Raw genomic sequence first — 26,498 nt, 5'->3', positions numbered from 1 at the left:
TTCCGTCTTCAGGTGGAACCGTCACAGCCCGACAGCTGTATCAAGTAATAGCTGTATCAAGTAATACAGCTGTCGGGCTGTGACGGTTCCACCTGAAGACGGAAGCTTGTGTTGCCTCCTAAACGTCGTGATTTTTATTTTATTTTATTTTACTTTTATTAATTTTGATTTTTTACTTACGTGACTTTACCGAAAAACCTAAGAATATGAATCCTTGCAGTCACGAAAGCTTCAAATCTACAAGCAAGTTTCTAAACCTTACCCGGACGCCGTCCACGCCGTTGACCTGTCGCAGCTGATCGAGCGTCCACTGGGAGCGGCGCACGAAGGAGGAGACGCCCTCGAAGCGCTTCACCTTCGTGATGTAGCCCTGCAACGGCTTCTTGTTGGTGACTGTGGGAATCAAGCATGGCCACTCTAAGTGTTGATGTACATCTGTAATAAAAAACACTGGTGCCATCCGATCAATATTCACCACCGAGGCAAGGATATCCCCCCTCCCTCCCTCCCCAAAGCTGTGCCCTTGAAGCGTAATCAGTAATTTCTATGTCAATTAAATCACTGAATTGTTGTGTATTTTTGTATCCTTCTTCTCAGGAGCAATAGCCCACTCTTAAAGTGTATTTGTAATGCAAATGTACATTTAGATGTGTCAACGTAGATCAAGTTTGGAATTCAAGACTTTGTGCAAGCCACTGCCAGCTCTGCTAGGAAGACGTTACAACCAACATATATTTGTTGGTGAACAACAGGAGTAGCATTCCGAGTTGAGAAATCGAATTAACTCCACTCGCCATGGGAACAATTGTGCGTGACACGCGCGAATTAAAGTGAATATATTTGGCGTAATCCGTATCTGTGTGAAAGTGCTACCTTCATGGCCAACACCAGATACAATTATCTGAACTGGTATTGGACCTCCTCTAGGTCGACTCGGCCTCAATAGAGCACCTGGTGCAGTGTGTAAGCATCGCCACAAGGGAGACAAAGGCGGTCGGGCGTGGTGCTGCCTGGCCACCCACCCCTCGTGTGCCATGCCAGCCTTGATAGGTGCTCGCTAACAGCACTTGCCCCAAAAGTCCGTTAAGACTACACGGGGATCTTTGTCTTACGGTATCAACGTGTTTCCCATTGTGACGACGATATTGCACGATGAAGCTGCTTCAGCTCAATTTTTTTTTATCTTTCACCAAAAAAAGAATAATGCACGTGCAGATAATGAACCGAATGTGTCCATCTGTGCCTGAAGGATGCTATAAAAGGATTCTCATCTGGGCCGACTTGTCAAAATAGATTAGGTCATTTACTGGGGCACGTGTCGACCAAAATCCAATTTCTTCTCCTGTTTTTTATAGACGTAGACACATGATGGAGAAAAAGAAATGGTATTTGTTAATGGCTGATTCTTCTGTGCGATAAATGCTCTACATTAGCTCAACTTTTAATATAGGTGTCGTAATGAAGGTGGCAGATCTTATGACAAATAATGGGTGTAAATTAAGTGCAACAAAAAAAAGATTTTTGCTATAAGAAGAAAATGTGTTTTTATCATGAAAACGCTTACATGCATCACAAAAGTGAATTGTGACATGAGAACAAAACACGGTTGAAAGTGTAGCAGTTTAACGTCACATCTAATAATAATATTTAAATTTTATATCGCGTCATTCATGGTAATAGCATCCCATAACGCTGTATATTAATTATATATAAGGCCCACAATCCCATATAGAGCCACTACCAAGCCAATGAAAACCCGACTACAAAGCAAAATCAAAACGAATTGACAAAATAAGAAACGGCACCAAAACAAAAACCACTCGCAACAAAAAATGTATTACCACAATTCGACCATCACATATGCACCCTAACCAATTAACCACCCACACCCAGCACAGCACCGTATATGTTCCACGGTGTAACTGTCATTTTCTGCAGGTGATCACAAACCCGACCTCTTTACATGCAGCATTCTACTGTACTCGTAACCTTACAGACATTCGCTTACCTCTAACAGGAGTTCCCCATGTTTATGTCAAGTTTATCTCTATTTTTTTTTATCCGGTAACCTTTTTGATGGGTGGTGTAATTTCTCAAGATGTTTTTTTTTTTAATTCACCCTTTTGACATACTGTACCTCCCTATACCCAATTCCCTGAAGAATTGGATAAGCTAAGTTGTGCTCTATATTTAAATAAAGCACAGCCAACCTCTTCGGGTGGATTTCTTGGTAAATCTGGCTGAATACAACCAAACCTTGAAAAAAGGTGATACAGTATTCAATGGCATGGCAGGACCTATATTTGCTTACATCTGCCAATATTTACCATTTTTGTCCTCTCTCCAAACATCAGAATGCCACTATGAGTGACTTGTATGGGAGGAGTGCATGGGACGGAACTGTGAAATGCAATTATGTCTCGACGGTTCTGCTCACAAACCAATAAGAGGTCCCAAGAGAACAATACTTACCAGGGGCAATGAAATTGTAGGGGTGCAACACTAAAACCACCCAATGAAAAACACTAGCTCTGTAAATCCAAACGCAAAGTGCCTGGAATAAAAATTCCGTCAAATAATAAAAATATAAATTAGGTTAGGCTTAATCCAGCGGAGATGCAGCAGTACTTAGTGAAACTGCACGATGAAACCAGTGACCCAAGTTCAATTCCCAGCTGTAACTAACAAAAACACAAAGCAACAGATCGCCATATAGCCTGAACAGACTGTTGGGGCAAGTGCTGTTAGAAATGACCTATGAAGGCTGACACAGTATATGAGGGGGTGGGTAGCCAGCACCTTTGTCTCTCGAGTGGCGATTTTTTTTAAATCACTGCACCAGATACTCGTTTAAGGCTGAGTCGACCTAGGAGAGGCCCATGACCAGTTTAGGTGATCGCCACCGGTGTGGGCAGAAATCAAACCCGGGTCGCCGGGTTCATCGCGCAGCGCAAAAACCACGACACCGCCGCTCTCAACGACCTACTCTAAACGCGTGTTTCTAAATGTGGAGGGGGAAAAACTGGAGGACCCGGAGAAAAATCCATGCGACCACAGGGAGAACATGCAAACTCCACATATACAAACAGGCGTCAGGGCCAGGATCGAACCCGCAACCTTCTGCATACCAGACGAGGTTGTTAACATCTCGCCACCGTGGTGGCCCATTTGGTGACGAGCTCTTGTTGTGCATTGCAGGCCGTCTTGCTCTGCCGACCCACCGAGGAAGGCCTCTGCACTGCGCAATATCTCGCAGCAGGCGACCTGCAAGCGCTGGAATGACATTTAGTTTTGGTGGACAGACGTGAGAAATAAGTAGGAGACGTCTGAAACTAGCACTGGTCCCTCCTCTGCACGGACCTGCATTGACCAGGCTGGTGAAGTATGATCAAACAAACAGGACGTGGCGAGGCCTTCATCTAGCAGTGGATTGAATAACGGCTGTACAGTATTATGTTTCACACCTTCGATTACTAAGGTTGGCTACGTACGGTGCGAAAGAAGTTCAACATACATACACACACACATATAACAGACACATGAGATCGCTCACGTATCGTACAGCATTTGTACGAGTCTGTTTATTCATGTCGAAAATTTATCACGTTTACAATGTGAGCATTTTGAATTGCATGACAGCATGATTTGTTTCTGTCAACTGGACTGCTTTGGCACAAAAAAACACCAATGTAGTAGTCTTATTTACTTTGAATTACAATATTTCATATTATCCAGGCTAAAGCATTGCCTCTGGATACAGTAATTTCCAAATTAACACAATTCCGAATTCAAAGCCACTATTGTGAGGTCTAACTGGCCCGTGTAACCCAACTGCGAATCATAATCCAAACCATTCCTGCTCCCTTGTCACCCGAGGAGCAGATTCACTGCCTGCTCTGTGTCTGCTCAGCAATTTCCCTGGAGGAGAGAGAGAGTGTGTGGTGACTGCTCATCTCCCAGAAATTCTGGATTCAAGCAAACGCAAAATATCATTAAAATTTGCCTTAATCGTGTATGTATGTATCATGTTGAACTTTCGTGCGTAGACAACCATACTAATCGGCGGTGCGGGGGAAGGACAACAAACTAAACACAAAAAGGAGTTCTTAAGAAATGAGTTTTCAAACGAGATTTAAAAGTGCATGGCTCCAGTGGCTTCCTGATATCGGAATGGAAGGTTGCTGATTTGTCAATTACTCGAAGCACACTTTGCAATGCAATTTGAAATCATACTTTCTATTCTATTCATTTATTTTTAGTGATTTGCTTACCTTTCCTATATTTTGAACTCCCATCGTTTTTTTGTATTGTGTGTTGTTGTAACTTTCTGACCTGCCCCCTACTGGACATCTGTGAAAAAAGAGCTTCATAGCTCATCAGATTTCTCCCGGAAAAAGAGATTCGGATTCCGACTGTCATGGGAACATCTATTCCAAATACGTCTCTTTAAAGCTTACGCAAAGCCTCAAAACAGCAAGTACCGTACATCTTATCCCACTCCGTGTTACTATTCTGTGACTATAAACACCACCAGAGCAGCGGTATTTATATAGATGTACTCCCACCACCTTCATTACCACAATCATCGAATTAATGCCAAGACAACCACTTCTTAAATTGCAAGCCATTTTGCTCCGATCAACGGTATGACTAGCTATCATTCAATCCCCTGTTTATAGTATGTGCTGAACTAACAGTTTCAAACATTCTGATGGGAATTCCCCCCCACCCCAACGTTTCATATGCTAACACCTATCGATTGTATTCTTTTAAATAGAGCTTGCATCATGTGCTGATACATTGTAAATGGTAGAGGGGATGTTGGATATATGCCCCCCTTTTTAATTTTAAAAATTATTTTTTTTTTTAAGAATTATTCTGCCAACATAGATAATATCGTTTTTTAATATACACGGGGCAACGTGAGAACGGACACGCCCTCACACTCCCACAGAGGCCCCCACACACTAACACAGATGTGCGCACACCTCATTTCAAAGGAAAGAGGGCATGAAAGAAGGGTAATCAAGATCATAAAAAAACTCCCCGAATTTCACACAAGAGGAACAAGGGAGGGGGGAATGGTAGCCGGGGGGGTTCTGGAAGAAACATCCGTTCGTAAAGGAAAAAAAACCCTTTTATAAGTACAAAACCAGGCCACGAAATATATAATTATATTCTTAACAAAGGAACAACATTAACAAAAAAACACAAACGGGTTTTGAACCATGTTAGACAAACTAGTACAACTTAGCCATGAAGTAAGCAAACAGTATCCATCCTCACTACAATTGAAAATCAGACTACAGTCTGCACCAGAATCGCGACCCATCATTGTTAATTAAATACTGACATTATTTACCTTTATAGAATTTCTACACGGCCGGGCCGAAGCATCGAAGAACAATTATGGCATATATTTCGCTCCAAAACAAAATTCTTAGCCGGGATAGCAGATTAAATAATCACAAGAAGTCAAATAATAAGTACGGAATTAAAGTGAATATCCTAGGAGCTAACGGTGAATAAGGCTCTCAAAATTAACCAAACACAACAACCCCCTGAAAACAACAGCAGCAACACGACCGTCTTTGTCTTTCCGAGAGGATCTCCACACGCAGGCACCAAGCCAGGAAATGACACCAATAAAACTCCCGGGCAATGGCTCAAAGGAAATTAACACGCTCTCAGAAATAAATAAATAAGCGCATGCGCCGGGCGCTTCCACCGTGGAAACAACCGTCTTTGTCTTCCCACAACACGGACAGCAAAAATTGCACACGCAAGGAATAACATCTCCATGAGAGATCGGGTCACGATGAAACATCGGGAACACGGTTTCGGCTTAACTGGGACATAATGGAATAAGTCGCATTTCAACTTCCAAACCAAAACAACTTAAGCTGTGTGAGACAAAAGATATGATCCCCGAGCGAGGGCGGAAATAATTAAGCTCGCTTAACGCGTAGGTTGTCGCGACAAATATTATTCAGTAACAAAAACATGGATTCGAATATCTCTTTTATATATATAACTCGACGCGAATCATCGGTCTGGCTAATGTATAACTTCGTTGGCGCCGTCACGAGCCCCCCCCCCTTCCAGAACGACAACAGCTGTGTCTTCAGAGCTAATAAACACGGACAAACACGCAAGCGAAACACACGGACGAACACACACACACAGGAAGGTTTTATGACAGACTTTGAACAACTCGGGAAACGGAGGGCATTTTCTCAACATAAGCCGGGGAAAAATCCATTCAACTCACTTCGTCAGGGGCCTGGCCCTCCACCACACATCGCCAGGGCTTCAACTCCACCACAGATCGTCAAGAAGCTTTCGTCATCCAGCATGACGAGAATCGCGAGGTAGCGACGTGCTGCTACAAGCCGAGGTCTGCACCACCTAAGAAGAATTACTACACTGAGCCGCCGAGCTGCGAGTGAAACGGACGGAGATTCCAGCTATCACTCTCGAGCCAACAACTTCAACCCAACGTCAATATCAGCAACGAGCGAAAGCATCGTTCATCGCCAGAGCGACAACCAACGAGAACCGACTCGTCATCCAGCAGTGGAGAGAAAGAGCGCGCCACCGCGCCGTCAGCTACGAGAGCGCGCCACCGCGCCGTCAGCTACGAGAGCGCGCCACCGCGCCGTCAGCTACGAGAGCGCGCCACCGCGCCGTCAGCTACGAGAGCGCGCCACCGCGCCGTCAGCTACGAGAGCGCGCCACCGCGCCGTCAGCTACGAGAGCGCGCCACCGCGCCGTCAGCTACGAGAGCGCGCCACCGCGCCGTCAGCTACGAGAGCGCGCCACCGCGCCGTCAGCTACGAGAGCGCGCCACCGCGCCGTCAGCTACGAGAGCGCGCCACCGCGCCGTCAGCTACGAGAGCGCGCCACCGCGCCGTCAGCTACGAGAGCGCGCCACCGCGCCGTCAGCTACGAGAGCGCGCCACCGCGCCGTCAGCTACGAGAGCGCGCCACCGCGCCGTCAGCTACGAGAGCGCGCCACCGCGCCGTCAGCTACCGAGAGCGCGCCACCGCGCCGTCAGCTACCGAGGGCCGCCAAGCGCCGCCAAGCGCCGCCGCTCACCTCATCGCGGAGAAAGTGTCAGCTGCAACTCGCACAGACGGCAGAGAGGTTGTATCACTCCCCACATACAGACTCGAGGAAACACAGAGAAAATCTTGTCAAACCAGTTTCCTTTGTCATAGAGCCTCGCCGAAGAATTAATTAAAACAGAGCCAGATTAGCTCTCCCGCAACACGCCCTCACCCACCATTGACTCCAACATTCCGTTAAAAGAATATTATACTTACCGATGAATCTATTGACATATACTTTCGCCTCGGGGATACAATAAGTGCTTTTATTAACGCAAAACGAAATGTGTCATGCTTGTTTTCAAACTCGGCCAGTCGCCGATGGTGATCGATACAAAAACGAACTAATGAGATGCCTGGTGGAGAGGTAGAGGTTACGATTGCATAATAATTTTTGGTCATTCAGTTCGTTAAATGCACAATATCGAAAATGCATAAGAGTTTGAGTTATTCAATTTAGTAAATGCATAAGTGTTCATTCATTCATTTTAGTCAATGCTTAATCTCGTAATTGCATAAGAATTGTAGTTATCCATATTAGTCGAATGCACAATATCGAAAATGCATAAGAGTTTGGAGTTATTCAATTTAGTAAATGCATAAGTGTTTATTCATTCATTTTAGTCAATGCTTAATCTCGTAATTGCATAAGAATTTTAGTTATCCATATTAATCGAATGCTTGATATCGCAAATGCATAAGTGTTTGGTTATTCATGAATTATTGACGCATGTTTGACCTGCATGATAGAATGTCACATGCTTGTTAGAATAAAATTGCTTAACACCAACTGTTCGAGTGCTTCTTTCCAAGTCCATGCAAAACCATCATATTTTTGATAACTGTATCCTGTGATGAGATATGAAAATGGAGACCTAAATATCATAACACACGCTAGGATAATCGGTAAACGTTTAATCATTGATCATCGTGTTATCCTGATTGACATAACTCTGGATAAACGAAGCTGAGCCTAATTACCACAACTGCTCACATTAACATCATCGCAAGCATCCGCATAACTTACTACGATTATCTCAGCGATTATCATAATTTATGCATATAATTACTCACACTATCATAATATATGCATATAATCACATGCATTATCATAATTTATGCATGTTAATACACACATTAACATAATTAATGTGATTTGCGCATTTTTCGGAAAATTATTAATTTTTATTATTTTCATCAAAATTTCATAATTCCGACACATACAACATAATGGGGTGGCGTCGTCCGGGATCTCTCACAGACAGTGTTTTGCATGGATGATGGAATGAATCACTTCGTGTTAACCAGAATATCGTGACCAAACATTGCATTGTGATTGTAAACGGGCGTAAAACAAAAAAAAAACGCCCTCTAAGGTTAAAACCCAGAATAGCAGGTTGAAACAGAGACAGTGGAATTAAGATAATATCGTATCAAACCGATTGCATCCTGTGATAAATGGTGTTAGAGGTACGCACTCTGAATCGGAAAATAACAATAGCTCGAGTCAAACTGACTACACTCTGTGAGATAATTGTTTTATAGGCACTCTGAAAGGAAAGGTCAAAGTAACTCCTGCCACTTGAGATGATAGGATTAAGAATAATTTTTGAATGGGTTACGGGGTACGGGGAACTCGTATTAAAACGTACCGACCAATCTGTTACAAAGCAGTACAGTCAGAGAGACATATGGGAAGGGAGCTGTATCGATAACACGAACACACCTCGGGGGAAACTAATTGACTGGATTAAATGTAACGAAGGCGAACACGATGCAAAAACTGCAGAGAAGGCAGGACAGGACTCATGTCTTCTCACACAGGCATACAGACAGGGATGGTGGAATAAAGAAAAAATTGGAAAGGAAACGGGAGAGAAATCGTCTCTAATAAACGAGGAAAAATGTCCTCACACCATCGTAAGGGAGGAGAAATCAGGGCTCGCGACACCAGCGAAACTCACAGACGTGGATCCACAGAATAAATATGGAAGTAACATTAAATCACACTCGTGGGTACGGGGACAGAGTCCAGGGACTGATCGCAAAAAAATTATGGATATCAAACAAAAAGTCCTTGACAAAGGGAAACCCTCACAATTCGAGAGAAGGGAGGGAGAGATACATATGCAAACAAAAACATGTGAGACTGACAACTTCACAGATAGAGGGAGGCAAAATGTTAAAGTAAAGTCGACTGGACATGCTCCACTAAGGGCAGAGGCAAAAACTGAAGGGAAATGGCAACACGAGCGACACGGCACTGGGCGCGCACACAGAAAATGCACACCGCTTAATCACGCCCCACACAGAACAGATAAAAGTGACAGATTGCCTGATGATAACTTGTTTGATGATGACGCTGTCGGCAATCAACTTTCGGAATACCTATTCACCAGTAAAACCCTTAAATTGATGGACAAGGCTCTAGTCAGAATTCCCGATTTTGACCCCCACAATAAGTCCATGGATATACATACACATATCGCGACAGTGGAAGAGGAGGCAATGATTAGAGGGCTGATGAGACGGGATGAAAAAGCGAGTTTGTTGAAACGGACCTTACATAAAGATTCTATCACATGGGTAAAGTCACTACCACACAAGGTTAGAAATGATTTTAAACAACTGAGCCTGGCAGTGATTCGGAAGTTTGGAGAATATTCGACACTCACTGAAGGGTTTTATGCTGTAAAATCGATGACCCAGGGCATGGACCAAGATCCACGTGACTACCTCGTACAATTTAAAAGAGCGTATTACGCAGGCGATGTGAATCAATACCACGAAGGAGATAAAATGTTCAAAATCATGTTTTTTGAATCCTTGAGCCCAGAGATTACAGAAAGGGTGAGAATGGTTTTGAATCCAGAAACCGCATCCTTACGCCGCATAGAGAGCAAGGCGTACATGGCATGGTTGTACAGAGCTAAGAATCAGAATTCGGATCCAGAACACAGGGAGAGGGATAAGGAACCCAGCCTCTCAGAGAGGAATAAAAATCACCGAACAGTCCCACAATGCCTAGAAGAGCAAACACACACGCACCTGTGGCAAAATAACCCAGAGAGAGGTTGGCACGAGAATGAGAGCGGCACAAAGCCGAACATTCAGAGGAATCGCAGGAGGGGGAGGTTCAGAACAGAACCATACCAACACCCCATGCCACGACACACACAAGGTCAAAATTACCCACAGAGATGGCGAAGTAACAATCCAAAAAAAATTTGGCACCCAAATGGGAAAAACACTGGGCCAAAAATGTACGAGAATCGTAGGAGGGAGAGGTTCAGAACAGAACCATATCAACACCCCATCCCACGACACACGCAAGGCTCAAATTATGCACAGAGATGGCGAGATAACCACCTAGCGGGAAGGTGTTACACAGACCGCGGAAGTATGGATGCGAACATTCAGGAGAATCGCAAGAGGGGAGGTCAAACACAATCGATCCAATTCCGACCAATTCCTCCACCGGCTATACCAGGAGGGAATAGAGGAATAACACAGAATGCGGTACAAATACATGATGAACCACCCGCCGAGGTTTTGTTAAACCCCGAGCTCAATGGGAAATACAAGCAGGCTGCAGGTGACAGGGCGGGCAAAAACACGGGCGGTGCTCTTGTGAAAGGCGCGCGGATCGGGTGCGGGGTTGCATTGAGGCGTGATCGGACAGTAGATAACAGACAGCAGAGACAAAGAGAGCACACAGAGACACGCCCTGAGGAGCGCAGGCGTGAGCCTTTGAATGGAAAATATCCAAGGGAAACCAAAATGTATGTGGATCGGAGTGCTAAAATGGAGACGAATGTTCATGACATATCGGGAATGGTGTTAAAATCTAACACACTCGTAAAAACAAAGAGGGCAACATTACGAGGGACAGAATTAAATCGACACACAAACTCGGCAAATGTGCATGTAATCGCAGAGAGAGCGAATGCCACGAACCAAGTGTCAAAGTGGGTTGTGTGCGCGAATTCTGATTATGTACAGCACAATTTTTCACCACACACTCCCACGACGCGAGAGAGTGAGAGAGAAAATTACAAAAACGAACCCGAAAACCGTGATCGAATTATCAAAGTGATAAGTGGTAAACCAGGCAACATGAGGAAGGTAACGCATAAATGCGTTCGAAACCGCTACCTAGCGTTTCCCAGGATTTAACAAAAACAAAGATGAAATTCGTCGGAATTATGATGTATGAGAACCATGTAACTGATGATATCGATGTTTTAACGTGTTGTTAATTTCCTTGCTTAATTCAAATGTAACCATGGTAAGCAAAAACAAAAATGAATATTCGTCGGAATTATGATGTACGAGAACCAATGTAACGCAATATCGATGTTAACGGTTGTTATTTCCTTTCCTAATTCAGATGTAACCAGATTAAGATTGTAATACGTGCACGCGCGTTGTAAGAAATAACCGCCGAGAGTAAGGGCGGCTGATGGGATGCATGACATAAAAAGGGGGCATTACTTTGTTTGAAAATTCGCCAGTGGCCAAATCGACCCCTGATAATTTTCAAAAGGGCGGACTGTTGGATATATGCCCCCCTTTTTAATTTTAAAAATTATTTTTTTTTTTAAGAATTATTCTGCCAACATAGATAATATCGTTTTTTAATATACACGGGGCAACGTGAGAACGGACACGCCCTCACACTCCCACAGAGGCCCCCACACACTAACACAGATGTGCGCACACCTCATTTCAAAGGAAAGAGGGCATGAAAGAAGGGTAATCAAGATCATAAAAAAACTCCCCGAATTTCACACAAGAGGAACAAGGGAGGGGGGAATGGTAGCCGGGGGGGTTCTGGAAGAAACATCCGTTCGTAAAGGAAAAAAAACCCTTTTATAAGTACAAAACCAGGCCACGAAATATATAATTATATTCTTAACAAAGGAACAACATTAACAAAAAAACACAAACGGGTTTTGAACCATGTTAGACAAACTAGTACAACTTAGCCATGAAGTAAGCAAACAGTATCCATCCTCACTACAATTGAAAATCAGACTACAGTCTGCACCAGAATCGCGACCCATCATTGTTAATTAAATACTGACATTATTTACCTTTATAGAATTTCTACACGGCCGGGCCGAAGCATCGAAGAACAATTATGGCATATATTTCGCTCCAAAACAAAATTCTTAGCCGGGATAGCAGATTAAATAATCACAAGAAGTCAAATAATAAGTACGGAATTAAAGTGAATATCCTAGGAGCTAACGGTGAATAAGGCTCTCAAAATTAACCAAACACAACAACCCCCTGAAAACAACAGCAGCAACACGACCGTCTTTGTCTTTCCGAGAGGATCTCCACACGCAGGCACCAAGCCGGGAAATGACACCAATAAAACTCCCGGGCAATGGCTCAAAGGAAATTAACACGCTCTCAGAAATAAATAAATAAGCGCATGCGCCGGGCGCTTCCACCGTGGAAACAACCGTCTTTGTCTTCCCACAACACGGACAGCAAAAATTGCACACGCAAGGAATAACATCTCCATGAGAGATCGGGTCACGATGAAACATCGGGAACACGGTTTCGGCTTAACTGGGACATAATGGAATAAGTCGCATTTCAACTTCCAAACCAAAACAACTTAAGCTGTGTGAGACAAAAGATATGATCCCCGAGCGAGGGCGGAAATAATTAAGCTCGCTTAACGCGTAGGTTGTCGCGACAAATATTATTCAGTAACAAAAACATGGATTCGAATATCTCTTTTATATATATAACTCGACGCGAATCATCGGTCTGGCTAATGTATAACTTCGTTGGCGCCGTCACGAGCCCCCCCCCCTTCCAGAACGACAACAGCTGTGTCTTCAGAGCTAATAAACACGGACAAACACGCAAGCGAAACACACGGACGAACACACACACACAGGAAGGTTTTATGACAGACTTTGAACAACTCGGGAAACGGAGGGCATTTTCTCAACATAAGCCGGGGAAAAATCCATTCAACTCACTTCGTCAGGGGCCTGGCCCTCCACCACACATCGCCAGGGCTTCAACTCCACCACAGATCGTCAAGAAGCTTTCGTCATCCAGCATGACGAGAATCGCGAGGTAGCGACGTGCTGCTACAAGCCGAGGTCTGCACCACCTAAGAAGAATTACTACACTGAGCCGCCGAGCTGCGAGTGAAACGGACGGAGATTCCAGCTATCACTCTCGAGCCAACAACTTCAACCCAACGTCAATATCAGCAACGAGCGAAAGCATCGTTCATCGCCAGAGCGACAACCAACGAGAACCGACTCGTCATCCAGCAGTGGAGAGAAAGAGCGCGCCACCGCGCCGTCAGCTACGAGAGCGCGCCACCGCGCCGTCAGCTACGAGAGCGCGCCACCGCGCCGTCAGCTACGAGAGCGCGCCACCGCGCCGTCAGCTACGAGAGCGCGCCACCGCGCCGTCAGCTACGAGAGCGCGCCACCGCGCCGTCAGCTACGAGAGCGCGCCACCGCGCCGTCAGCTACGAGAGCGCGCCACCGCGCCGTCAGCTACGAGAGCGCGCCACCGCGCCGTCAGCTACGAGAGCGCGCCACCGCGCCGTCAGCTACGAGAGCGCGCCACCGCGCCGTCAGCTACGAGAGCGCGCCACCGCGCCGTCAGCTACGAGAGCGCGCCACCGCGCCGTCAGCTACGAGAGCGCGCCACCGCGCCGTCAGCTACCGAGAGCGCGCCACCGCGCCGTCAGCTACCGAGGGCCGCCAAGCGCCGCCAAGCGCCGCCGCTCACCTCATCGCGGAGAAAGTGTCAGCTGCAACTCGCACAGACGGCAGAGAGGTTGTATCACTCCCCACATACAGACTCGAGGAAACACAGAGAAAATCTTGTCAAACCAGTTTCCTTTGTCATAGAGCCTCGCCGAAGAATTAATTAAAACAGAGCCAGATTAGCTCTCCCGCAACACGCCCTCACCCACCATTGACTCCAACATTCCGTTAAAAGAATATTATACTTACCGATGAATCTATTGACATATACTTTCGCCTCGGGGATACAATAAGTGCTTTTATTAACGCAAAACGAAATGTGTCATGCTTGTTTTCAAACTCGGCCAGTCGCCGATGGTGATCGATACAAAAACGAACTAATGAGATGCCTGGTGGAGAGGTAGAGGTTACGATTGCATAATAATTTTTGGTCATTCAGTTCGTTAAATGCACAATATCGAAAATGCATAAGAGTTTGAGTTATTCAATTTAGTAAATGCATAAGTGTTCATTCATTCATTTTAGTCAATGCTTAATCTCGTAATTGCATAAGAATTGTAGTTATCCATATTAGTCGAATGCACAATATCGAAAATGCATAAGAGTTTGGAGTTATTCAATTTAGTAAATGCATAAGTGTTTATTCATTCATTTTAGTCAATGCTTAATCTCGTAATTGCATAAGAATTTTAGTTATCCATATTAATCGAATGCTTGATATCGCAAATGCATAAGTGTTTGGTTATTCATGAATTATTGACGCATGTTTGACCTGCATGATAGAATGTCACATGCTTGTTAGAATAAAATTGCTTAACACCAACTGTTCGAGTGCTTCTTTCCAAGTCCATGCAAAACCATCATATTTTTGATAACTGTATCCTGTGATGAGATATGAAAATGGAGACCTAAATATCATAACACACGCTAGGATAATCGGTAAACGTTTAATCATTGATCATCGTGTTATCCTGATTGACATAACTCTGGATAAACGAAGCTGAGCCTAATTACCACAACTGCTCACATTAACATCATCGCAAGCATCCGCATAACTTACTACGATTATCTCAGCGATTATCATAATTTATGCATATAATTACTCACACTATCATAATATATGCATATAATCACATGCATTATCATAATTTATGCATGTTAATACACACATTAACATAATTAATGTGATTTGCGCATTTTTCGGAAAATTATTAATTTTTATTATTTTCATCAAAATTTCATAACTCCGACACATACAACAGGGATCATTAACACCGTAATTATAAGCCAAATAACTTTTGACACATCGCTCATTAAAATTGGTGGAGAGATGTGGGAAGAGTTATAGAAATGTAGAGACAGATTAGTTGCTTATAGAATGGATGGTCCAAAATGAGATTCCTTACACACGAATTGCAGTAAATTTTGATTGTGTTAGCAATGTAGGCTAACCAAAAATACGTGTTTAAAATGTTACATTGGCGAGCGAACTTATGAGAAACGGATTTTGAAAAATGCATAAACAAATATAAATTTGTGTCTGAATATTTTTGACATTCCATTGACGGCCTGAGTGTGGCCTGACTGATATTTTCTCTTCGTGTTAATGCTCCCATGACAAAGTCAATAATGGTGGTCACAGTTGATTTATTTTCAAAAATAGCAGCAGCTGCCACCGGCTATTTCCCTAATGGCAACAAGTGATCACGACCTGTTCTTTCTGCCTCACATCTTTGTCCATCCCTGAATGTCAGCTATCGCCAGCACCAGGGACGTGCGGTCAGGGGAGGCAGGGGAGGCAGAGCCTCACCTGTCATACTCTAGTGAAAATAGCTGTTAATAAAAGTAAAAAAGAAGAAGAATCAAATAAAATAAATATTAAGATTTTTCAACGGATCTGTGTTATAAATGTCATTTCTATTCGATTCCAATCATTTTAATAGTGAAAATCGCCAAATTTGAGAAGCTCCGCTGCAAATACACGAAGAGACGAGAGGTGAGGCAGCGACGAGCTCAGCCTCCCCTCTGATTGCGCAACCCCTCAGTAACTGGATGGAGGGCGGCAATAAGCACGTGCCTGTTACTATCTCAGTATGTCACCAATGTAATGTTTGTAGACCCCTTCATTTCATGTCCTCGCCTTCCATTCTTCAGGTAACTTATTTTACGTATGTGTATAAAGATATTTAGGCTCGCTGGTCTCGTCATGAAACTGCAATGAAAAACACCAGGGGAGGCAGCTATCACATCTGCCTCACTGAGGGGAACGTGTCTAATACGCCCCCCTCAGTAAGGACACGCCCCCTCAATGAGGACACGCCCCCCTCAGTGAAGACACGCACCCTCAGTGAGGCCACGCCCCTCAGTGAGACCACGCCCCTCAGTGAGGCCACGCCCCCCCTCAGTGAGGCCACTCCCCCGCAGTGAGGCCACGCCCCCTCAGTGAGGCCACACCCCCTCAGTGAGGCCACGCCCCCTCAGTGAGGCCACGCCCCTCAGTGAGGCCACGCCCCCCTCAGTGAGGCCACGCTCTTCTCAGTGTTGTGAATCTGGCTCTGACACGAGCCAGTGCCTCCCCAGCCATTGACCTCACCGCACGTCACTGGCCAGCACTCAACTGCAAACGACACCAGTGTCCCTTTCTTCATCAGATGCACAGCCACGGGCAGCAAAGCAACTTTGAGTACCTTGCGGTTGAACATCAAGGACACTCTGAAGAGTGCCGTGTCAACATGTTTCGAGTTCTGCTGTCCATCAAGACTATTAAATGGCAGCACCTCATCAGCTCATAAATAACCTAGACATCAATGCACATTTGTTGTTGCAGTTCCAAAACACTTACCCATGCAGCACACCATATGAAAAAATAAGTGCGTTCAAATTTAATCAGATTTCCAATTAAATCAAGCGCGGCATGTAAGACTTTCTTTTAAACGGCATACTTAAACACTCGGATCAACAAATATACACAGCGATGTTTTTTTCTTTCAGTAAGATGATTCAACGCCCTGTTCCCAAGCATGGCTACATCTGGTGTGCAAGTTGCAACATTGTTTTAAAGATCACAGCTTGATTTACAAAATACAGAACAAGCTCCTCCTGTGTGGTAGCAGATTGTCCAGTGTTTCGCCCCACATGCCGAGGAGCAAAATGTCAACATCGCACCGCACAAACCGAACACACGATCGGAGAGAGCTACACCCACAGCACAACTGCTACGGAAGAAGTTCATCCGATCAGTGTCTATGCCACTGGGATGGCTATGCAGCCGAAGGAAAGGCGTTCGTGTGAGGCCTAGACCATGCAAGCTGGTATGGACATCACCTCCAGCAGGTGGAAATTGTGATGAAGTGTCCAATATTCACGCTACACAGGCCACTGCTGCCCCCATACATCGAAGGCACTCGTGAGCCCTTTCCCAAAGGGTTGCAACTGGTTCGGGGCCATTTGTTAACATTACAGATAGCACTCTACCCATATATCGTCTGTTTCATCCCAGAAAGCACGGCCCAGACATCAATCACACGTTCAAGGGATCGTGTTTTTCTAGCATAAATAAATAAACTAACATGATTTAGAATACAAAACACTATTTGTGTCTTGCTTCTGTCTTTTGGTGTTACACCTTTTGTGATTGGAAGTTCACAATGCATGTGTGCAAAAACAAACCATCGAATGGGTTAGTGAACAGCACTAGCAGTCTGTAGTATCATCATCATCAGCAGCCTTGGTCAATCCACTGTTGGATGAAGGCCTCTCCAAGACAAATCCATCTCTCATCGATCTTGCAAAGTAATAATCCACTTAAACAGCTACACACGAGCTTAGCTGCCTGTAAAATAATGCTCATTCAGAAAAAAATACTTGTTTTGATATTAGTTTTAGTGTAATAAAAAAATTGCAGTAAATAATCGACTGTAACCAGTCACACATACGAGTTAAAAGCGGCAGGGAGTGTGTACATTATTTTGTTATCGTTAAATACAGCTGTGATTTGAATTTTTTTTACAATATTATTGCTCACTTAAAGTACAGCTTCACAAGCAGCCCGAATGACTTTCGGTTTTAATAATAAAAAAAATGGGAGAGAGGTTACACGTGTAATCATTGCTGTATTAGAAAGGGGCAGGTCAAGTGCCAATAGCGCGTATTTTTCTTGACAAAACTCCTCTTCATCCGAGAGAAAAAAAAGCAATCTGTGACATGGTACTATGTTAACAATGACAGACGATCAACAAAGCAAGCTAATGCACCTGAGGCCAGCTGTCGCGACTCAGTTCATCGCGCCGGTTAATACAAATCTCCACACGTTAATTATTGTAAATAATGACCTCTGAAAATCCACGGCACAGGACAATTAAGGTACAGCTGTTAATACAAAAGCCAAACAGCTACAAGCACCCCAATGTGCACAGACAGAGAGCAACGCGATAGTATACACCGAATGTGCCAATGAAAGCTCACCCATTACAAAAGTATGAAGATATTCCACTATTTTTCGATTTAAAGCTTTCGTGACTGCAGGGATTCATCTTCTTGGTTCTTTCGGTAAAGTCACGTAGAATGGAAATAATAAAATAATAAAAAGAAAACATAATAAAATAATTATCACGACGTTTCGGCCACAACGCAAGCAGCCGTCCTCAGGTGAAGAACAGGTCTGTCGAGAAGACTCTGTCTTCACCTGAGGACGGCTGCTTGCGTTGTGGCCGAAACGTCGTGATAATTATTTTATTATGTTTTCTTTTTATTATTTTATTATTTCCACTCTACGTGACTTTCCCGAAAGAACCAAGAAGATATTCCACTAGATTTAGGTGTGCGCCAATGCAATATACATTCTTTTCTTTTTAGAAAGCGAATTATAATGTAGCTGTTGTTGTAAGTAAGTTGGCATTAGATAATTAAACCAAGGAATGTAAGTTGTCTGATTTAATTAATTAAGGTCATCAGATGATTGGCTCACAAGTGATGACATCACATGTATCCCTCTAAGACCGAAACATGATGATTTTTCCACAATTATGGCTGTCGCCTGTTGATGCTGGTTGTAATTACTGGCGAAACGTCATACTCGAATTGTAAATGTTGTGGGTTTACTCTCCCACACACCGGTGTGCTGAACTAGCAACGAATTGGCATGTTTTGTTTGCGTGACAAACCTTACTAATTGGCCGTGTCGGGTGGTGGGTAATTTAACGAGACATTTATATTTACGCGCTCTGACCCAAAAACCTCTATTATGGATAATATTGGTCGCGACAGCCTACGTGTTGAATTGTCTGATTTAATCCATATTGTTATCGTTCTGAAATCCTGTGCCGTGGTTAGTGCATTGCTCTGCTACCACTGCTAACCCGGTGACATAAGTTTAACCCTTGACCAAGACTGACATCGTTGGTGAGTGATATCGAAAACAGTCCTAGGCCCTCCCTCTGCGAACCCACACTGATCAGCGTGGTGAAGTATGGTAAAATAATCGCTTACAATCGATATGGCATGGGGATTCCTTCATCCACAGGGAATTGGCAAAGGGCTGTAATTTTTTTTTTATCATCAACTTTAGACATTGCTCAATTGAATGAAAAGTAGACCCAAGTGATGATTCTGCATTACTTTATCTAGACCAGGGGTCGGCAACCAAAACAACAAGAAGAGCCATTTCTTTCCAATTCGGTACAAAATTCAGTATTTCAAGAGCCGCAATGCATCTATGTACATACGTACATATCGTCAAGAAGCAGCCCGTAAAGAGCCGCATGCGGCTCCGGAGCCGTAGGTTGCCGACCCCTGATCTAGACAAACATCAGAGTTAGCCGCTCATAAATAATAAATCAGGAAACTGGTATTAACTGGATTACATCTCTCTTATAAATAATGTATTAATAGGGATGCACAATATCTTTCAGCCGACACTTCGCACTTATTATTTCTTTACAAAGATTTAAAACTTTATTTTATGTCATCCTATGGAATGTTAAATTTCCAAGAAGAGGAGCAAGCACTGCCTTGGTGGTTGTAATAATGTTGCTTTTCACGTAATAGTTAACTGTTTCTCTATGTCATAATGGAGCATTTTAATTCATGACCATAATTAAAATATACCAAAAACAGGTACAGAACATAGTTTTTCTTTTATTTTAAAAAGTGGGGTTCATTAACTTAAATTTAAACTTCAAAGTTATTGTAATTAAGATTGACTTAATTTGCAGTCACATAGTGGCCTTCTTATAAGGTTCATTTAAATGAGTTAATTAATAAGAAAAATCCATAGATAATTGTTGTCGATAGATTCTGGTTGCAATACCAGATAATACAGCGTTGGAGAAGTGGCATAGTGGGGAGCACATTGCGCTATAAATCCAGCCACTTCAATTCAATCCATGTCCACAGCTAACATCTGAGATCTGAATCAGTCCTGGGCCCCAATTCACCTACCGGCATTGACCAGTCTGGTGAATTGTGATCAAACAACCCCCCATAAATGCAACGGCATGGGAAGGCCTTCAATCACCATCTGATTGATAAAGAGCCGTACATACTGATTATCATGAATAGTATACATTCATATGGGAAACTATGGTATGTGATGCAGTGATATGGTTACACGCCTTTGGATCCTACATTAGCAAGTTGAAATGCCACATGACCCAGTGATTATATTATTAATGCATTAAAATCTCTCTTTCTGACAATTATCTGCATTGTTGTTAAAGGGCTTTGTGGCATTGCTCTCTGGCTCTGCTTGCGAGACCAGACCTCGCGTCATTGCCAATTTTAGAAAATTACAAGCGACTACACCATTTCAATGTATTACTTCCTGAGCACCTGATAGGATAAACACTCGTGTGGGGTGAGCTGAGAGGAATCCCTGAGCTGTATCTGCTGCAGCAGCACAATATTAGGCGTATGATGATATCCAAATAATGTATGCTCATTTACATCCCTCTGTCAATCTACTACTGGATGAAGGCCTCCCCACACCACGTCGATCATGGGAGCTGTTTGACCATACTTCACCATGATGGTGTGTGTGTGTGTGTGAGTTGGAGAAGGTGAGGGGAGTCCAGCAGCCCTTGGCAATGGTTTGGGATTAATTTCAGGTGCAGGGTTTATTGTATCATCACTCCCCCCTCGCGTTGGCATATGCATACTTCTTTATTATGGTTGCGTGTGAATATATACACTCCTTAAATTAAGGTGTGGAAATGTACCCCGCCCATGACCCCTACTGCCACAGCGATTGATGCTGTTAATGTAGCATCCTCTAGTGGCCACAGGGGTCACATGAACCCATTACATACAAAATATGCGAATCAAAACACATTGATTTGTGTACATGTGATTTGCTGAATGTAGCATTAGCTCAGAGATCGACATGAATCGATGACTCGGTGCATCGTTCAACCTGCATATCGTGAATCCTCAAGCTGCAGGACACGTACGTTACATGTTTATTCGAGAGACTGGCGCATGCAACTTGGTCATGTTGATTAAGGTGACCTTCATTCACAACACAGCGAGATGTGCTGCAGGAAACCAGGTACAGAAACACCAGCGAGCCAGCTATACCACGAAGAAGGAGAATGATACGGGAGATCCCGTAAAGTCATCATTTATTAATTGTGCCCCTCAGGCTACAGCCTAAAAAGTGCATTTATAAAAATGTGCGTTGCATCAAGGTGAGGAGGATTAATGACATGTAATTCTCAGAGTCAAATTTCAAATAAACACAAATGTGCATATTCTAAACACCGATTTAACTGATTTACATCTCATAAAAATGGACGCGTAATGCAATAATTTATTTCCACACTCAGGGCTTAATTCAGATATACTGTACATTACAAGTGCTAAATAAATGCTCGACATATATTGTCAAGATCAGTTATTCTACTCAGTTACTGGCTTCTATCTATATATTAAATGCGTTTTCTACCTCAAGAGGAAATTGTACTAAACTGAAAAAATATGTCAATTACATTTTGGCCTTTTTCTGCTTAGCAGAGCATAACAGAAAATTAACGGAAAGATACATCCACTCCATTATAACTTCCTTAATATGTACGTGTTTAAATTTCATGCAATTGGAAAGATCAAATTGATTCAGAGGCTTCCAGAATCTCTGTAATTCCCTTTGGTGTAGATTTGTCCTATAGATTAATTCACTTAATTCCTTGTTGAATAAATCCCAAATCTTGCTTTTGTACTCTATTGTTTACAAGACCTTGATATGTTTGAGATATTTACGATATTCTTTTTGGAGCAATTCGTTTGATATTTGTTCTCTTGGAATTCGTCCACCCCACCAACATCTTTACCTAAATGTACGGTATTCCACACGCTGTTTACGATAAACGTGTATTTTATTGTTTTATGAGCAATGTTCCATTTACTGTGGTTGTGATGCTTCGACATCCTTCACAGACAAATCATTTTGAAGGAAAATGGCAGTGGTTTGAAAAGCAATAAAATAAAGAACAATCATTCTAAGATTCTGAGAAATAGTTAAAAATGCAACACATCAGCGGTTATGAGTGTGTGAGTTATTTACAATGGGCAAGCGACATTATCTAGATTGTATCACACTCATAGAGATCTCCTTTCATACTATTCTCACAATCCTGTACTTGGAGCACTACAAGTAATCTGCCTTTTATATAATTAATATATTAAGATAACATATATCATGATGTTTTTTTATATATTCTCTAGGGTTTAATAAATATTATGGTGAAATAATTGCATGAAAAGTTAGAGACATTTTAAATGAACCGTGTCAGTCATTTGTATTTGTTAATTCTCACCTCTTCGGTGTCGCTGTACATAATTATTTTTATTAAATGTCTTCCGAACTTCTTACACCGCTTTAATTAAAATATATGCTTATTTGTTACATAGAAAATCCCGTTTAGCCAGTTACCCAGCTAGTTTTGGTGACAACGGCCCACAGCCACTAACAACAACCGTTACTGTTGGGGTGGAAAGGAGCCCAGCCAGCAGCCTGTCAGCAAACTGGAGGCATAGATGATACTGGTAGGAACCTCCTGGTTACACCAGCCCACAGGGGATTATTCTGCCCGTCCGTCGTGCATCCAAAAATGGGAGGGGTGGGGCTGGGTGGAGAGGGGAGGGTGGGGAGGGGCTGGGTGGGGAGGGTGGGGCTGGGTGGGGAGGGGAGGGTGGGGCTGGGTGGGGAGGGTGGGGAGGAGCTAGGTGGGGAGGGTGGGGATGGTGGGGATGGGTGGGGGGTGGGAGAGGTGGGGCTGGGTGGGGAGGGGCTGGTCACCCCGTGGTGCCCTTATAAAACTCAACGTTTAGCCTACTCACGCCGGCTTGTGCCCGCCCTCACAGTCGGCCATATTTGCGGAATACACCACGCCGCCGTTGACCCTGGCCATTGACCGAGCAACACCAACATTCCTACCAGCTCCCTCCGCAGGAATGTGTTTTTTTAATAGTAGTACAATATAACAGCATCATCTATATAATCTAACTGAGTCAGGCTAAAGACGACTGGATGTAAAAATAACCATAACTTAAACATAGGCTAGAGCTTTTCAGATGGTATAAAAGAAAATGTAATATTTGTATTGTGCCCTTGGAATTACTTGACAAACGCAACATGTAACAACACCACGTCGTCCAAGAAATATTCAGAGAAAATAGCATTCAGAAGAATGAGTTAGGAGAGAATAAAAAAACAATCTCCATCGGATCGTGAAATACTGCAAACATGAAGTCCATAGGTCAATAAGCACCGTGGTTCAATAAGCCTGCTCAATGCACAACCTCTTCAGCTCTGCAGATGCCAAAAACGAGCTTAACACTACGGTACTAAATAAAACCAAGGTTACCTCATGAATGTGGCAAATTATATCAGGGCAGCGAATTAAAATCTACAATTGTATTGATAAAGATGTACATTTTAATACGGAACAAGTAGTTTCAGGGACCACGTATTGCTATCACTGGTTGCCCGGGCAATATTAACATCTACACTCTGTCAGGTAACAAGCACATGAAATGTAAAATAGCCTCCTACTTTGAACCTGGTGATCTGAATACCATTCCCGGCCATAGCAAGTCATATACATATTGGTCACAAGTGTCACAAGTGTCACAAGTGTCACCAGTCACTGGACGAACCAGCATTGACCACGATGGTGAAGTATCGTCAAACAATACCCATGATTGACACGGCATGGGAAGGCCTTCTTCCAGCAGTGTATTGACAAAGAGCTGTACAGTTTTATTCTTGAATTATATGTACTGCTTTTGCCAGAATTTTTATTATTGTAACACCTTATAACTGTGAAGGATAAGGTAGCAAAATATAAAACTACTGATTTATTCCTCCAAAAAGTTATTTTGATAACCAATGCCTGAGGTTAGCGATGCCTTGAGTAAGAATATATAATTTGTATTTTCATAGATGCTAGGTTTATTAAGAACAGAAATGAGAGTTTACATAAGGGATTTGACTGTATGCCCAAATATCAATCATTCATAATACACACGTTTATCATTTGATAAACAAGTAATCCTCATCTTTACTGGTTTAAGGAAGTTTTACTGAAAAAATTAGTATACATTTCGCCAGTAATTACAACTAGCTTCATCAGGCGATAGCCAGATTTGCGGAGAAGTCCACCTATTTCGTTTCTTATATAGAAGCGTAGATGTGGTGACCAGCAACTGCAGCAGCAGTAACTGCAGCAGCAGAAACTGCAGCAGCAGCAGCAGCAGCAACTGCAGCAGCAGCAGCAACTGCAGCAGCAGCAGCAACTGCAGCAGCAGCAACTGCAGCAGCAACTGCAGCAGCAGCAGCAACTGCAGCTGCAGCAGCAACTGCAGCAGCAGCAACTGCAGCAGCAGCAGCAGCAACTGCAGCAGCAGCCACTGCAGCTCCCTTTGATGCTGTTAATCCTGCATAATGCACATGCATATGTAGTACTAATCACATTCCTGCATTTCCCATAAATATGCTAAATTCCTCTTGATATGCAAATTCCTTTGTCAAGGCGCCCAGCTTATATATATGCTCAAAGCTCGTGTGCTGTTTCATTCAGACTCTGTCGCCTCGACGGACCTGGTTTTCACCTGAGGACGGCTGCTTGCGTTGTGGCCGAAACGTGGTGAGAATAATTTTATTATGTTTTATTTTTATTATTTTATTACTTCCCTTCTACGTGACTTTACCGAAAGAACCAAGAAGAAAAAAATGTGACCACACTTCTGCACTCTGGTGCAAAGTCGGGGGGGGAGGGGATTAATGAGTCAATGTACATTATGCATGCGCATTATGCGTTCACTCATGCATATTGTACGTTGACTCATTAATCAGATTGTAAATGTTGTGAACTTCCCAGAGACAACTTTGATAGAATAGCAAAACACCCCTGTAAAGAGACGGAATTTAAGTTAAACTTGAGGTTTATTAGTTTACCCTGGAGTGATTCAATGAACTGTTGTCATTTGGGGCATTGCTTAGATTATTTTTTGTTTGTAAATGGTGGTGAATGTATTGGCCACAAGTGGGTGGAGTGCCCATGTGAACAAGTTACAGTGCAACATTTAGGAATCAAAAATATAATATTCGTACACGTATCGTTCAATTAAGAGTACATTTCATTAACTTGTGCATTGTTACACCCTCATGTATAATACATACAACTATTGTGGGTATGTGGGAATGTGAATTTAGATGTAGTCATTCGTAAATAACAGCTTTTAAGTGGATTTATTTTGTTATGTTTAATTCACATAGACGCGTAAGCCGGTTTGTGCTGCAGGGAATTTAATATTTAGCTTTTATTCAAATTTAATTCATGTTTGCAACATTTTCAATTCCCCTCCTGCAATGCAGCGTGTTTGTACTGATTGCTTTATTTAATTGTCTGTACTCTGTTTTGTTTGTTTTTGCTTTTAGAATTGTTTTCAAATGACACTGTCCCAGTCTCTTGAGTTCTCACCTATTTAAACAAAATAAACTTGCAATGCATTTATTTATTAATCACACAGGCTACAGCATTCCCTCGTTATACACGAACTTGCTCTCCACGATTTTGGCTATCCACGAATCGCATCTGAAACTACACGACTGCATCACCAAAAAAAGAAAGATAAGCGATGAGATAAAGTGATGAGGGAGAATGTAATGCGAGAATGTGATGACATAATGTGATGAGAGAGAAAGTGTTGAGACACAGTGATGAGAGATGAGATGGTGAGAGATGAGGTGATGAGAGATAAAGTAATGAGAGAGAATGTGAGTCGAGAAAGTGATGAGATAAAGCGATGAGATAGAAAGTGATGCGATGAAGAGAGGAGAGAGATCGAGAGAAATAACGTTTCGAAGATTTAGAAGCATGCGCAGACGTTGCGTGTACAACATTCGCGGGCGAATAGCATTATCCGCGAAATTTGCTGGAAAATATCCCTCGCAAATAACGGGGGTGGGAGAGAATTCTGTAATGCCTTAGAGAGCCTTAGCTCTGCACACTTGCGTGCGTGCACTCCGTCACGATCGCCAACTTTTACAAGCAGCAGCCGCCACCACAGAGACCTGACGCTGGTGCAGAGAACAGAAGCAGGAAATGGAACATAACGGGACATTTGAATGGGGCCCTT

General features: G+C 43.2%; 1 protein-coding gene across 5 annotated transcripts in view; it reads right to left on the bottom strand.

Annotated features, from left to right (window-relative positions):
- LOC144933263 (syntaxin-binding protein 6-like) overlaps positions 1-26,498 on the bottom strand; it is a 67,094-nt gene that overhangs the window by 19,965 nt on the left and 20,631 nt on the right. For all 5 annotated transcript variants that reach the window (XM_078857947.1, XM_078857948.1, XM_078857946.1 and 2 more), the window contains one exon: positions 263-393. In XM_078857947.1, coding sequence (XP_078714073.1) covers positions 263-393 — 131 coding nt within the window. The remainder of the gene's footprint in view (positions 1-262; positions 394-26,498) is intronic.

The sequence above is a fragment of the Lampetra fluviatilis genome, chromosome 7, assembly GCF_964198595.1.
Source record: "Lampetra fluviatilis chromosome 7, kcLamFluv1.1, whole genome shotgun sequence".
NCBI classification, from domain to species: Eukaryota; Metazoa; Chordata; class Hyperoartia; order Petromyzontiformes; family Petromyzontidae; genus Lampetra; species Lampetra fluviatilis.
This window is presented reverse-complemented; position numbering and strand designations above follow the sequence as displayed.